This window comes from Ochotona princeps, chromosome 15, assembly GCF_030435755.1.
Source record: "Ochotona princeps isolate mOchPri1 chromosome 15, mOchPri1.hap1, whole genome shotgun sequence".
In the NCBI taxonomy this organism is placed as follows: Eukaryota; Metazoa; Chordata; class Mammalia; order Lagomorpha; family Ochotonidae; genus Ochotona; species Ochotona princeps.
In genome coordinates, this window is record NC_080846.1 from 13,785,582 (window position 1) to 13,800,617 (window position 15,036).

General features: G+C 48.6%; 1 protein-coding gene across 1 annotated transcript; it reads right to left on the reverse strand.

The window, feature by feature from the left end:
- Nucleotides 1-12,197: 12,197 nt before the first annotated feature.
- Nucleotides 12,198-14,272, reverse strand: ASCL1 (achaete-scute family bHLH transcription factor 1). The gene is made up of 2 exons (XM_004589596.4): nt 12,943-14,272; nt 12,198-12,622 (listed from the first exon to the last, which is right to left on the reverse strand). Exon 1 carries the CDS (start codon nt 13,670-13,672, stop codon nt 12,989-12,991), a length of 684 nt encoding a protein of 227 aa, XP_004589653.2. The 5' UTR covers nt 13,673-14,272; the 3' UTR covers nt 12,198-12,622; nt 12,943-12,988.
- Between the last annotated feature and the right edge of the window lie 764 nt (nt 14,273-15,036).

Genomic DNA, 15,036 nt, shown 5'->3' on the forward strand with positions numbered 1-15,036 from the left:
AATACAACCTGAGAGCTAATTCCTATTGTCAAAAATGATGTTATTAGAGCCCAGCCTTACTCATTCATTTATATGTTGTTCCCAGCTACCCTTGTACTAGATTGCAGAAGCAAGTAGCTGCTCACAAAACTGAAAATATCTACCACATTGCCTTACACAGAAATAGTTTGCAAACCCCTATCTAAAAGTTATTTGTACATTTTCTCTTGGCTCAGGATCTGACGATTTGTCACTTGGGAAGGCAGAGTCCATTTCCTGCTATAAAAGTAGGCAAGAAAGTCAGGTACTCACTTTCCTGACTTTCCTTGCATCTGTGTCTCCACCAAGATCACTAGATGTGGATTTAATGGGCTAGTGGCACAAAGAAATAGGAACAGTGAAGAACTTGTTGTTGTCACAAGGGCAATGGTGGCCATGGCTGCAACACATTTGTCCACCATCAGACTGGACATTCAATGTCTAGTCCTGGAGATATTGGTTAGTTCAAGGGGTGGTGTCCAGAAATCACAGGCTCTGGAGCAGCTACAGATTTACCCAACTATTCTAAGGGTTTGGGTCACTTCTCGGTGTAGCATATTTTCTGATCTTGGAATCAGCTTTTTCAGGAATCTATGAACTAGCCAAACCTGAAAGTTTTCTTTCAGTTTAAATTTACCAAAGTTTGATTCTGTTGCTTGCAACTGAGAACTTTGACATAAAACCATTTTTTCCCATCTATTTTACATGGCACTTTCACAGTACCTGTTTTTGTTCTTGAAAATGCTCTTCCATGTGAGTTTTTATATCCATTTAGCAGGTGAAGAAACTGAGGCCATGTAGGGCTAAGCAAACTGATTGAATCTACACTAATCTTTGTTTTTAGCACAAGGAACCTCCTTCTACTATGCCACCAGAAGCCTTTGTACAATATCATGACCATTGCTTTTATTTATAAATTGAAAAAACCATAACTCTTCTTAAAGCCACCTGAAAATGAAAACCTCTGTTAATGCTTATCAGGATTTCGTCATGATTCTTCTATGGCTTCCTTTATTTGTGTCCAGGTGGTTTTATTTTTCATCTGAAAATGTCATCGCCACGTCATTAACAATGCACTGTTACCTGACAGTAGGAACAAACGTCCCCTGGCCATATGGCTGAATTTAATCTACATGGTCACGGTGTAATCCCGTTGAAATGGTTTCCCTTTGCAATCAAAACCGAATTTCACACTTTACCAAGATGGGGACAGCGCTTGTCTTCCTGAGAGTAATATAGATCTCCGCAGGCAGCCAAGGCCAATGGAAATGGCTTTCTTCTCCAGGCCAGCAGCAGGTGGGGGGCAGGACTGAGAGGTCAGCATGAATGGGAAGAAACTGGAAAGGAGAGACAGGAACACAGCAGCATCAAAGTAATCCTCTCTATTCACCCCCTGAAGATTACCACTGCGGGCATTCAACCCCTGAAACTTGAGGAAAGTAAACTTAGCATTGTGAGATTGGTGGTTTTGTTTTATCCACAGTTATCATTTTGAAGTTAGTTATCTGGATTTTCTCTTCCCAAAGGGTACCATGAATGGTCAACATCCACGAGCAGGTCTTGTGGCAGAGTCACCTAGTTTATCAGAATTTCCTGGAAACATGTGTTTTAAGCAAGCTTCCTCTCCCTGTGTATAATGCAGCCCATCTTAATAATTGATGGATGAATATCACTCGCGTAAATACGTGGAAAAAAAAACAGGGAAAGCCACTGGTGAGGTGTCACTGTAATACCTTATTTGTAAAACAGCTTGGTTAAAGCATGATGGTACTCAGGCTATGTGGAATTAACACACATAACATTACTGATGAAAAAAGGAAGTAACACATCAGTCTTTCTGAAGACAATTGAACAGTATGAATTTAAATACCTTCAAAAAGGCACATTTCTTCCAATTCAGCAGATCTTATCCTGAGGGGGAAAAAAATCAAGGATATGTGTAATCACTTGCTTCTAAAATCTTTTTTTTAAAAGATTTATTCATTTTTTTTTTTATTACAGCCAGATATACAGAGAGGAGGAGAGACAGAGAGGAAGATCTTCCGTCCGATGATTCACTCCCCAAGTGAGCCACAACGGGCCGGTGCGCGCCAATCCGAAGCCGGGAACCTGGAAACTCTTCTGGGTCTCCCACGCGGGTGCAGTGTCCCAATGCATTGGGCCGTCCTCCACTGCTTTCCCAGGCCACAAGCAGGGAGCTGGATGGGAAGTGGAGCTGCCGGGATTAGAACCGGCGCCCATATGGGATCCCGGGGCTTTCAAGGCGAGGACTTTAGCTGCTAGGCCACGCCGCCGGGCCGAACTTCTAAAATCTTTTATCACAAAATTCAATCACAAATAGCAAAGTTTCCCAAAATGAAAAAATAATTTTTAAAAGGAAACATCTTTGCGTTAAAATATACAGATTAATGAAGGTGCAACTGTGTATACAATCAATATCTAAAATCCTGTTGAACACTAGTGACTCCTCTGTAACTCCTAGATGTTAATAAATTTCCATCTCACCCCATAAGCTTGAAGGATTGGGACCGTGGTTATCTTGTCTTCTGCTCTATCTTGAGATCCCAGAATAGAGCCCAGGGAAGTAATTCTTAATAACTGAGCCAATTAATTTTTATTTTTAAGTAAAATAAAAGTAAAAGACATGGTGCTGTTTTGTAAGATAGCCGTTCATTGGATATTAACTGCTTTTCTCTAGTTTTGGAATTATGGTTATTACTAGTCTCACATACAAAATATCATGGACGTATTTCCATGTTAGTAATTGTAGCTACATCATCAATGAAAATTCTACATGATATGCCGTTGGATGAGCCAGCAGACATTTATTTGAGCCAATATTCAGTCTCCAAGTTTCCAATTATTTCAAGTTTTTAAAAAATAAGAATTTCTTATTTGTTAGTTTGAAAGGCAGAGTATCCAACACAGATGGAGAGACAGAGAGTGAGCGAGATCTCCCATCCACTGGTTCACAACAACAACAGTAGCCCAAGGCAGGATCAAGCCAGAGAATATCATCTTGTGCTCCCACGTAAGGGTCAGGGGCTCAAGTACTTGGACCATCATGAGCTGTTGAACCTTGGGCACAGGAGTAGAGAGTTGGACTGAAAGTGAAGCAGCAGGGACTTCCAATGGCACTCTGATATGGGAGCTGGGAAGAAAATAGGCATCTTCTTGGTCACTTGCACAGGAACCAGCTGTAGAGAGAATCTGGCCCATAAGAGTACTGGGTTTTCTCTCTCAAGCACAAGAGATGAACAGCTTAAAGGCTAGCTCTAGTGCTCTTTCTAGAGCTGCTGTATTTGGTCAGCCTGTTTTTCTGTGGCTGTTTAAGGAAAAATGATGTCCACACTCATTTGCATAAACCACCACTGGCCACAACACTGTGGAATTCTGCAGACTCCATAGTTTTCTCCTTAGCAGTCCTGTATGATATGCTTTTGTGGATGTGACGTAGGGAGCTGCTCATAAGGGCAGTCTGTGTTGCAAACAACTCTGAATTCTGGACATGGTCAGACAACGTAATATCTCCCCAAAGTCTTTTCGAAGCAGGCCTTGTGTGTATACCCCTCCATTATGTTCTGCCAACAGCCTGTAAAATAGTGGTTCTAGATCAAGGACATCATCTGTTATCTGCAAGAATAGGGGTATCCAGGGAAGGAGGAGAAAGAGAAAATGTGGGAAGTTAGATTATCCCTGGTCTCTACAAGCCAATGAGCACATGAGGAATCAATGAAAAAGATGAAGACCAAAAAGCTGACAGCTTTTCCAGAGTTACTGAGTGTCCCTGGGATCCCACCAGTGCCTTTACTGCTTTCTGTTGCATTGTCTTTAACTGGTGTTTTGGAAGTAGAGGGGAGCGATTGCTGAATAAAATCAGCCAGCAACAGCAATCCTGGCAGCTTGGGAAATCCAGAAAACGTCACTGGCTTCACCAGCTTCTGCCGAAATGGCTCCTATCCCTTGACCTTCCCTGAAAGCTTTCTGAATTTTTTTCCTTCTAAGGAGACGAGACCAAATTTCAGAATCAATCCAGGATAGATAAGTCTCTTGGAGAAAAAAAAAATCTGCTGCTCAGTTCTAATGTCCAGTACTTCCTTTTCCTAGCAGATTCATGGCTCCGGAGCTTCATTTAGCTCTTCCACAACATGGGATGACCATTTCCCACCTGCTTCACCAGGACGGAATCAGTAGGAGCCAAAGCATTTTGCTGTCAATGGAAGACAATGTTCTGGAAACTACAAACTCTTCCACAACAGTAGAAATTATCTTCAAATCCTGCGTAGATGATGTGTGCAGTATCTCATACTACCCTGGTGCTGTGAACAGTGCATAAAATTTCCTTAAAGATGGACCCAGCGTGGTAGCCTTGTGCATGTGCCAGGATCCCATATGGGTGCTGGTTTGTGTCCCAGCTGCTCCACTTCCCATCCAGCTCCCTGCTTGTGGCCTGGGAAAGCAGTTGAGTACAGCCTAAAGCCTTGGGACCCTATACCTGTGTGGGAGACACAGAGGAGACTCCTGGTTCCTAGCTTCATATTAGCTCAGTTCTGGCCATTGTGGCCACTTGGGGAGTGAACCAGTGGATGGAGGATCTTTCTCTCTGCCTCTCCTTCTCTCTGTGAATATGACTTTCCAATAAAAATAAATAAATCTTTAAAAGAAAAATTGCCCGAAGACTTACAGTACAGCATTTGACTTCATAGATGTTACCAGACACATGGCATATACTTTGTTGATACACAAAAGTCAACTCCTATTTCATCTTCAACTGAATATTAAGTATTGAATAAAATATTTTGTGCTCCATATGGTTTATCTTACTCTATCTTCATCAAAACAATGCTCAAAGAAAACCGAAAGAATCATCCCTTAAAAAAAAATCCTTCTTTCTTTCCTTCCTCTTCCTTCTCTCTTCCCTTCCATGTGTTTGTGTCAGGCACACGCCAGATATTGTTCTAAATGTAGAGAATGTTTGGCAAGACAAAACAAAATGGCCAGGAATATGCTATAGGAGTAGTAGTGCTTTCAGAAGTAAGCGTGTGTAAAGCTGGGTTGTATGCATGCGTGTTTGTGTGTACATCTATAAAAACAGAGAGACAGGGAAGGAGCTTCCATTTACAGGCTGATTCCCCCCTAACTGAACACCTGTAGCTGCCATGGTAGGGCTAGAGCAAAACCAGGGTGCTGAAGTTCAGTCCTGACCTCTCACATGGGCAGCAAGGACCCCAATACTTGAGCACTCTACCTCCCAAGAAGCTAAAACAAGGTAGAACTGACACTCCAGCATTCGAAAATTAGATGCAAGCATCTCAGCCACTCTGCCAAACACCCACTCCCAGGTGTCAGGACCTCAGTGGAGTAGCTTAAGGTTAAATCATGGTGGAAAGGGCATGGAATTCACAGTCAGCCAAATCTGGGTTCAAATCCTGTCTCTGTTGCTACTTAGCTACCACAGAACCCCTGCAATGCCCTTCATTGTCTTCCCTACAAGGTGGTTAATCATCATGTACCACCTTGCAGGATTGCTGTAATCACTAATACAAGATGCCTGGCATTTGCCATTTCTTTATAAAAGGGTGGTAAGATGGAGCCATGCGTGTCCTGGTATAGTGTAACCATTTCCATTGCCTTGGTCTGGGAAGTGTGTGTACCTGCCCATCTGCAGAACTATCTTGTGTAACCTCTGCCAGATGTCCAACTTTCTGTCTCCATCTTAGGAAACTGAAGCTGGGGGGCACCCCCAGGTGACAGGACACTGCAGACAAACACCCCACTCGGGCCAGAAACATCTCCTTTGGCTTGCAAATCCCTGCCCCTTGGGCCAGCAGGCGCTTCACAGCAGAGGAGGGCCAATTCGCCATGGCGGTTTGTCTGTGCAGCAGACCTGACAGGCTGGGAGAGGAAGGCGTTAATGTTTTCTGACAGGCGACCCCTAATTGTGGGAGCTTTTCTTCTGGGCCTTTCTGTGAAATTCTGACTTAGGCGAGCAGCATAACAAAGTGGTAAGGCATTGAGCATAGCTTGCACTACACTGAGCTGGGGGGGGGGGTGGGCTCTGGTGGGGGTAGGCTGGCCCAGCATTATTCATGAAGACTTTCAGCTGTTTTTGTCTTTTAACTAACCTTTGAGTCTGATCAGAGGGCTGGCCGGTCTCCCTTTTGCCAAAGGCCTTGCTGGCACCTGGACAATGGAGACAGACTGTTTTCCTAGTAAAGAGATAGCTGGGGGAGGCCAAGAGCTGTGTGTACTGGAGGGAGGCGGGGTGGGGGACCCGCATGCCAGCTTTACTTCTGTCTTGGGACAGGGTTACTGATAGAATTTCCAACTGCCCTAACACAAGGAGTCACCCTCTGACGGCTGCCGCTCCAGGTTCAACAACTTCATCCAAGGGAAGGCACACAGTGGCCTGGTTTTCCCTTTGGATCTTCAAGGGCCACACTCTCTTACCCCAATAACATTTTTTCTTTTCTTCTTTTTCCTGCTTGCCCCCTCATTTCTTCCAAAGGGTGGGCTGGCTTAAGCGGTGCTCCAGTGTGTAAGCGTTACAGGGGTGGGAGATGCAGGGGGGTAATCATGATGGGAAAAAAAAAGGTAGGGGTGAGCAAGAGGATAAAGAAGTGAGAGCTAGGAACAGCGAGAGGTATTACAGGAGAGGAAGAAAGTCACTCAGAGGACGGGTTACACAGAGAAGGGCAGAGCCAAAGACTGGCAGGCAGAGGGCTGTGGTCTGGGGAAGCAGTAGAGGGCGGGACTGGGCCACGCTGGAGGTCAGGGGCTGCGGAACGGGGCCAGCGGTGCAGGCTCAGGGCCGGCAGGGAGCCCCAGGCAAAGAAGAGGAGGTGCTCGCCAAATGCTCTAGCTTTTGGCAGGTGCGGAGCTTTTGTCCCCTCAATCCATTTCCTGCCCGGACCCAGGGCCCGGTCATCTCCAAGATACTTTGCAGAAAGTGACTCCCTTCAAGGAGCGTGGGTTGGCGGCCTTCCCCCATCTCGTCCCCAAAATAGCTCTGGTCGCCAGCATGTCAAAGGCGGCTTTGTGTGCGGCAGCCCGCCGGCTGCCTTGAGGGGGGCGCACGCGGGACGTGCTGGGATCGCATCCCACTTTCTCTCTCGCTCTCTCTCTCTTTCTCCCCCCTCCCCTAATTTTCCCCCTTTTCCACTTCTGTCTCTTCTGTTTCACCTGATCCAAGCTATCCTATGCTCTATTCTCTCTCCTCTCTTCCTTTCCTTCACGGTCACTCTCCCCTCTCGGAAACTCTTTCCTCTCACTCTGGCTTCCTCCACATGCTCCAGCTCTCTGCTCCTACCTGGTCCCCCTGGAGCCTCCTTGCTCCCCGTCTGCACTTTCCCCGCCCCGCCCCCACCCCTCGGGCCAGTGTCAGGTAGCAGGGAGTCCCTGGCGCGCGCAGCTGACAGCGGGCGCATGCCTGCAGCCAATCACCGCCCGGATGCGCTGCAGCTTGAATAAATCATTAAGCCTGACACGCGCTCCCGGACCCGCGCCCCGCGCTGCAACTTGCTTCCTGCCATTAACCTACACACCGTCTTTTGTAACAACCTAATCTTGCATACAAAGGAAGAAGGAATATAACTTAGACCTGCGCTAGAGAGAAGCCATTCGCCTTCCCAGCTTGGGCAAGCACTTCAGCGTCAGCGAGTTCTCTATTGCAGTCCTACCTTTGACTTTGGGTAGCCTAGAGTTTCTGGGGGGAAGTACGAAACGATCATTTCTTGCCCCATGAGGATGAGAGAAGGAGAAAGAAGTTCAGATGCTTCTCAGCTGTAATATACAACAAATAGGATGGGGGGCATTTAGTACACCAGAAAAGAAATCAAGTTGTTTCAGCAAGTGGTTATGATCAAATACGTTTCTGAAAAGGTCTTGCTAAAAGGTACAGAGTTAGACAATCAAGGCCTAGAAATGTTGATTGTGTTTGATCACTTTGCCCAGCCCTTTAAAACCAGTGCTTGAAAGATTCCTTTGGTGAGAGGAACTGGCCAGCTGCTGGAGAGCACCACCTTCCCTTGCGTGGATGGCGAGTCCCCAGCACAAGAAAGCACGGAAGCGTAACAGTGGTATAGATGCAGCCATTGGCAGCTCTAAAATCTTTTTTTTTGTTTGTTTGTTTCATGTTCCTACTCCTCTCGTGGTCTATGCAAGGGACGTGTTATTATTCTCACTTTCCTTTGCAGATACTTTGGGAAATCGCTCTTGATCAGAAAGATGGGTTAGACATTCACCCTTATCGTGTGAAGTTCCTTGGTGATGACCCCAAGAGTCCCTGAAACTCTCCTATACAACTATGCGTGGATGAGGTCATGGGGTAAGAGGGAGAGAAGAATAGAGCCTGCTGACTGCTCAGCTGATGGCATACTTAGAGGAGTAGGGGGTGGAAGGCAGAAGAAGCAGGAGCATGGATGGAGTAAAGGAAAGGAAACCAAAAGGTGGTACCCAGCATGTTGCTAAACTGAGGCAGAACCTTTACCAAGTCTGAGGTGGAGATCAACACCCAGCTGGGGGCTTGGATTGCCCAAGTCAACCAACCTAGATAGCGAAGGAACCTAGTTACAGATGGATAAACACGCCCTTGGCCTCTCCTGGGACCTTGCTCTGCCTCCCAGTCACCCGCTGCTGCCTTCTACTGGCCAATCCAAGAGACTAAGGACGCCCTGGTGGTGAATTCTTTCTGAGTTGCAGAGAACCCATGGAGGGAGGGGGAGTGGAGGGGAAGCCAGCTACCTCTCAACACCACTGAGGAGAAGCAGGTAAAGTCTTCACATGAAATCCACCCTGTCTGGTGTCCACATGAAATCCACCCTGTCTGGTGTCCACGCTCAACCACCACAAAGACAAGCAAGAAAAAACGTTTTCAGACCGTGGTGAGCATGGAGAATGAGCAAGATTGAGGAAAGAGAGCGCCTACAGCAAATGGAAGAGCTGTTTCAGATGGAGCTGTCAGGGAGGGCTTCTCAGAGGAGGTGGCAGTTACAGACCTCCGAGGGAAGTTTTCCTGGACACCACAAGCTTCCTTCTATGTGGTTTGATTTAGATGCATCCAGTAAAGATGCAAGGCAGAACCATAAACACGATAGGGACTGCAGCATCTACCGGCACGGTGGAGATGCTTTTGTGTTCTCTCTCTCTCTCTCTTTCTCTGTCTCTCTCTCTCTCCCTCTCTCCCTCTCTCTCCCTCTCTCCTTAGATAACTCAGACTTTCTCTCTTGAAGTTCTATGAAGGGAGCCCAGCAGTCTCCTCACTCTTTCTTGGCAGCTCTTCTGGTGTGAGCTGCAGATAGATTTTTTTTCTTCCTCTTCTTCATACCCCTTCAACTCCCAGTTTAAAATGTTAAACACTGTGTCAGGCGGGTAATACCTGCATCCTACCTCTCTCCCAGGCTCTGATAACCCGGCATCCAACAGCCCTGCGGGCAACTGCGGGTCTGTATTTTCTTCCTGTCCCCCACCGCTAGACTCCTCCTAGTCAATTTCAAACGTACCTCCAGTTTTCACCTGGTGGCCTCCGGCCCTTTATTTATTTATTTATTTTTCAATAGGTAAGACTTCTCAGTCAATAAAGTCAACTCAGTCTTCTTGCCCAGCATCCTTTCCCTCAAAAACAGTGAAGAGGGGGCTCCCATGAGGGGCAGGGGCAAGCTGCGATTGCTAGCCGCTGGGGTCTACATTTCGTATTTCGTTGACAGCCCCAGCCGCTCCAAAGCCCGCCGCGCAGCCAATGGGCAGCGGTGATTTATGGAGCTGACTAATGCTGACTGAATGCGGCCTGTCAGAGCCCACTGAATGGCTTCCCTTCCCCGCACAAGCCCAGGCTTTGTGTTGCTAAGCGATTAGAGCAGATGTAATGAGATTTTGCCCAATCCCGGCTTTGCCCTTTCCTAGCTTCGGCAAAATTGTGTGTGTGTTTGTGAATTTTTTGAGTTTGCCTTCGCATTGTGGCAAACAACGGCTAACTTTGCCTCGAGTTTAACGAGACTGGATATTTCCCCATTCAGGAATGAGTAAAAGAGCACCTGTCCTCCAGAGGAGAAGCAAAAAAAATCCCCTTTGTGGGGCCGAGACATTATCCTAATGTTATATTCATAGCCATAAATGACTTGCTACACTTTCTTTGCATACCTTATCTGGAAACTTGCAAAGGAGCTAAATTAAATGAAAAAGAAATGGAGGGTGGGGTGAGTGGGACCCAATTCGGGTTCTCCAAATGAGAAGATAAAAATAAAAGCACACATCACAAAAGCATTACTTCCCTTCAGTAAGCTCTAAATTGGTCCACTGCTGGCAGAAAGTCCGATTATTTATGGCGATGAGGAATTTACTGATTTTTTTTTCTTAATTACGCTCATCTCTTTGAAAAGAACTGAAGCCTCAATGTACATTCTATAGAGGGTCATTTAGCAAAATGACATCAGACGCAGTGGCATGCTCTGTGCATCGCAGCTTTAAAAAATGATCATTCCAAGCCACTAAATAGTATAGATGTACCAACACAGACTAGATTTTTAACTCTGGAAGACATGCTGGCTCCCTGCTCTTTGTTGGGTTTTGTAAGATGCATTTTGTGCCCGGCTTTCCGCTTGGCTGGAGACACGCAACCTGAATCTGCAAGTAACGCAGGCAGCAAGCTAGGAGCAGGCGAGAGGCCCAGTAGTATTCTAATCACGTCCTTGCTAACTGACAAGAAGCAAGCCAGCCAAAAACCCACCAATTTCTTTTTGAATCTTGGTAATTGGGTACTTTTACACGCAGCTCACGCTATTGGGATAGAGTCACAAGCTTAGATAGGCCAGGGTCTCAGAGAAAGCACACAATTCTACGGCGTTCATTTCTTCAAGTCTAACTCCAAAGATAAGTCTAACTGCAAAGAATTCATATCATACATGTCTTTTACTTAAAATTCTTACAGAAAGAGTGTGTGGGGCAGTGGGGGGGCAATGTGAGTATGCCAAGGAGGGAAGAAGAGCATGCCCACCCTGGCAGCTTGAACTTGGCTAGGAAAAGTGCCCCCAAAGCCCCCACCTACAGCACCAGGGTCCTGCCTCTGACCCCTATTCCCAATGGTAAGGCCACCATTCCTTCTCAAACAGGGATGAGGGTTAGAAAGTGTGTGTGTGTGTGTGTGTGTGTGTGTGTGTTGCAAGCTGAGAGAACATTTTCAGGAGTGTTTTTAATGTGTAGTAATTCTATCGGAGGTTGACATAAGCACTATATGGTCTCCTGATGTGGCTGTGTGAACACACTAGCGGTGCAGAAGGAAAAGAAAGACTCACATGTATGACAGACCCAGCGTGGCACTCAGCATCCTAGTTCTGTCACTTCCCAAGACCTGGACCACCCTCCTCTCCCCCACCCCTTCCTCCTTTTGCATTTTGAGACCATGGCTCAAGGGGCTTGGAATCAAAGAAGGCGTGGAGGCAGCTGATTCTTTTCATTTTTAAAAAAAGAAAAAAGTTTTATTACGAAACTAGTTTGTATAAAACAGGGTTATACACTTTTTTTTGTAAGTTTGTAATAAAACAGTAAGGAAAAAAAAAGGCAGTGATAGAAACTTCCAGAAGGCAGCCTCTCAAAACCAACTGGCTGCCGTTTTGTGTTTGGACAGTAGCTGCATAAACTTTGTTCTTCTTGAACAGTATTTAATAACCTCATTAATACATTAACAATTTCTCTCTAAAGTAAGACACATTGGTGCTGAAGTACATCTGGTGGTATTTTGATCTCACCTATGAGGAGAGTTCTTTACAAAACCACATCGGGAAAATGGCAGTTGCAAGGTGAACTATGACATCTAAAATAGGCAGAGGTAATAGCATCACATGTTAAAGTATCAAGATATACACATTTTAAACCATTTGTACAAAAGGTCTATAAATTTTCTCTCTGTCTGTCTGTCTGTCTCTCTCTCTCTTATATACAAAAATATTTTAATATATCCCCAAACTGGTTAGGATAGATACAAATAGATTTTTTTCTTATAATAAAAAAATTCACAAAAGATTGGAAGCATTCTATGACAAAAACAGTAGAAAAGACGCTGGGAGGGGAGTGGGCCCGCTCCCCTCAGGACCCACAGGGTTGTCAAGAACTGAGTATATAGCGTGGTCTTCCTGCAGACAATTGTCCACAGTCGATCGGGGTGGGGGTTGCTGAGACCAAAAGACACCAACCCGTTTGTACAGGGCTAAGAACTAGGCTTTCAAAGAGGGCGGGGAGGTGGCGCCTGCGCTGGCGCTTTCAACTCTGTGAGTTAGTGGTGGGTGGGAGTTACTCTGCGGCAGGTGCTGCTCCCTTCTGTCAGGAGCCCGCTGCTCTCGCTGGATTTTGTGCCTTGACTCGGGTCCTAGTCGCTCTTGGTTATCTCCGTGAACGACGGGAGCGCAAGGGTGCGGCTCTGGACGCATCCCTGGAGTCTTGCCTCCCAGGCCGTAGCTGGCGTTGGGGTTGGTTGCCCCTGGTTTGTTTTGGGAGGTTGCCCCTTTCTTTTTTTTTAAATCTTCTTCTGTTATGTTTTTTTTTTCTTTTCACTTTTTCCCTCCCTCTCACGTCACTGACCAAAAAGCACGAAAGAGGCAGGAAGTGTGTCACCCTGTAACATAAGAATAGCAGGAGACGTTAGCATGAATTTGGGAGCCAGTGGCAGGGACGAGATGGAGGGGGTGGGGTGGAGGAGAGGAAGCTGTCAGATAGAACACCCCTGTCTTGTCCCAGGATTCGGTCTTCCAGAATCTGCACACTTTACTGCTACCCTCCACTCCAGGGTACGGCCACTTTCAGGGGTCAATACTGAATATGCAATGGACAAACTTGAACAAATCATTTAAATAACAGCTCCCCCTCCCATCTGCTGGAGCTTTCCCAGACATTTGGAAAGAAGACCCGCGTGCACGTCTCCCCAAAGCTACACACCTGCTTCCAAAATCCACTGGCACCCAGGCCTGACAGGCCCAGTCCCTCAGAACCAGTTGGTGAAGTCGAGCAGCTCCTGCTCCTCGGGGCTGAGCGGGTCGTAGGAGCCCTCGTCCGACGAGTAGGAAGAGACGGGAGAACCGGCCATGGAGTTCATGTCGTTGGAATAGTTGGGGGAGATAGTGGGTGACAGCACGCCCGCCTGGAAGGCGGCGCTCACCGCGTCGTGCTCGTCCAGCAGCTGCTGCAGCGCGCGGATGTACTCGACGGCCGAACGCAGCGTCTCCACCTTGCTCATCTTCTTGTTGGCTGCGCCGTTGGGGACGTGCTCCCGCAGAGTGGCAAAGCCCAGGTTCACCAGCTTGACGCGGTTGCGCTCGCGCTCGTTGCGGCGCGCCACGGCGGCCGGCTGCTGCTGTGGCAGGCTATAGCCGAAGCCGCTGAAGTTGAGCCGGCGTTTGCAGCGCATCAGTTCGGGCGAGGACGAGCGCTGTCGCTTGACTTGCTTGGGCCCTGACTTGTGACCGCCCCCTGAGGGCTGGCCGTCGGCTGCCGGGCTCATCTGCGGCGCCTGCTGCTGCTGCTGCGCGCTCTGCGCTGCGGCTGCGGCCGCAGCGGCCGCGGCGGCTGCGGCCGTGGCAAAGAAGCAGGCTGCGGGTGGCAGGAAGGGCGGCTGCGGCTGGGGCTGCTGGCCCACGCCTCCGCTCTCCATCTTAGCAGAGCTCTCCATGCGCGCAGCGACAGCTAAGGAGTCTCGGGAACAGAGTGAGCGGGGTAGAGGGTGGGGGCGCTAGGTGCGAGGGCACAGAGGAGACTTGGGTCCAAGAACAGAGAAGGAAAGAAGAGATGAGGAGGGAGTCCCGAGGGAAGTTGAAGAAATGCAAAATTCCCTGGGAGACTATTTAGAAGGAGCAAGGCTGGTACAAACGGTGGTCCTCCCTCTAAGCCGCCGCCTCCTCCCTCCCCTCCTCCCTTCCCGGTTGGCTTTGGGAGCCTCGCGTGGCACTCGCGTGTGAGGCTGCCGCTGGCACCTTCTGGTTAAAGAAAGGAAAAAAAAAAGCCAAGAGAAGCTGCAAAAGTCTGTGCCGAGCGCGCTCTCCGCGTCCCCGGTCCCTGCCGTCCTAAGCTGCGCTCTTGGGCGCCTGGTCTTGATCACTGCTCCTGCGGCTCTGACTTTTTAGGATTATTTTGTGAACCCCTTTCTTTCTGATTGCCTCCGTTCACTTGCCCTCTCTGGCCAGCTCCCTGTCGCTGCGCCTTCCACGTTCCCTGGCCAGAAGTGAGAGAGTGCTGGGCGGCCGGAGCGCCGCAGCCTTTTCAATGGGGCACCCAGCCCCACGCGCAGCCCTGGCCCCGCCTCGCCCCCCACTCCCTGCTGCTACTGCGAGCGGCTGCAGCCCCCACTACCCCCTCCTCCGCCCTCTTCCTCCCTCCCACTCCCTAAATTCCCCTCCTCCCTCCCCTCCACCCTCCCGTCGTCCGCCGCCCGCTCGTTGCAAACTCCCCATTCAGGCGGGTTTGTTGTTGCAGTGCGTGCGCCTGGCGCGTGCCGGACTCCCGGCTGAATAAACAGGCGGCGCGCTCGGGGCGGGCTGCGGCTGGGGTGGGGGTGGCTCCCGCAAGGGAGAGGGGGTGCGGAAAAAATGGCTCTGGGGATCAGGGTGTAGGGGTGAAAAGGTTTTGGGCCAAGTGCCCTAGGAGTCTCCTGCGAACTTGGAGTCAAGCACAGGAAAGAGTTTGGACAGCGCCAGTAGCATGGGGGGCGGGAGTGGAGGTTAGCGGGGCTTGGGGCTCAGTTTTCCCAGATTTCTTCTACTTCCCTCTAGGGAAGCCTTCTCGGCCCTCAGGCGCCCTAAGCAAAAGTAGGGCTGATAATGGGGGTTAAGTACCCAATAGGGTGAAGTCCCCAGGTGCTCTCTCACCAGCTCTAAGCGCCAGGTGGAGGAGGGGGCTGCTTCTCCGTTGCTCCTCTGGCGCCAGAGTAGGTTGAGTTCTAGGACGTCCCGCGTTCTATCCAGTTATGAAAATCACAGTGTGCTTCCCACAGGCAGCAAAGGTGGAGGGGCGAGAGAAGAAGGCGCCTGAAGGGTGGTT

Coding starts and splice junctions, on each gene's coding strand:
- ASCL1 (XM_004589596.4), bottom strand. CDS start 13,672: ATGGAGAGCTCTGCTAAGATGGAGAGCGGAGGCGTGGGCCAGCAGCCC.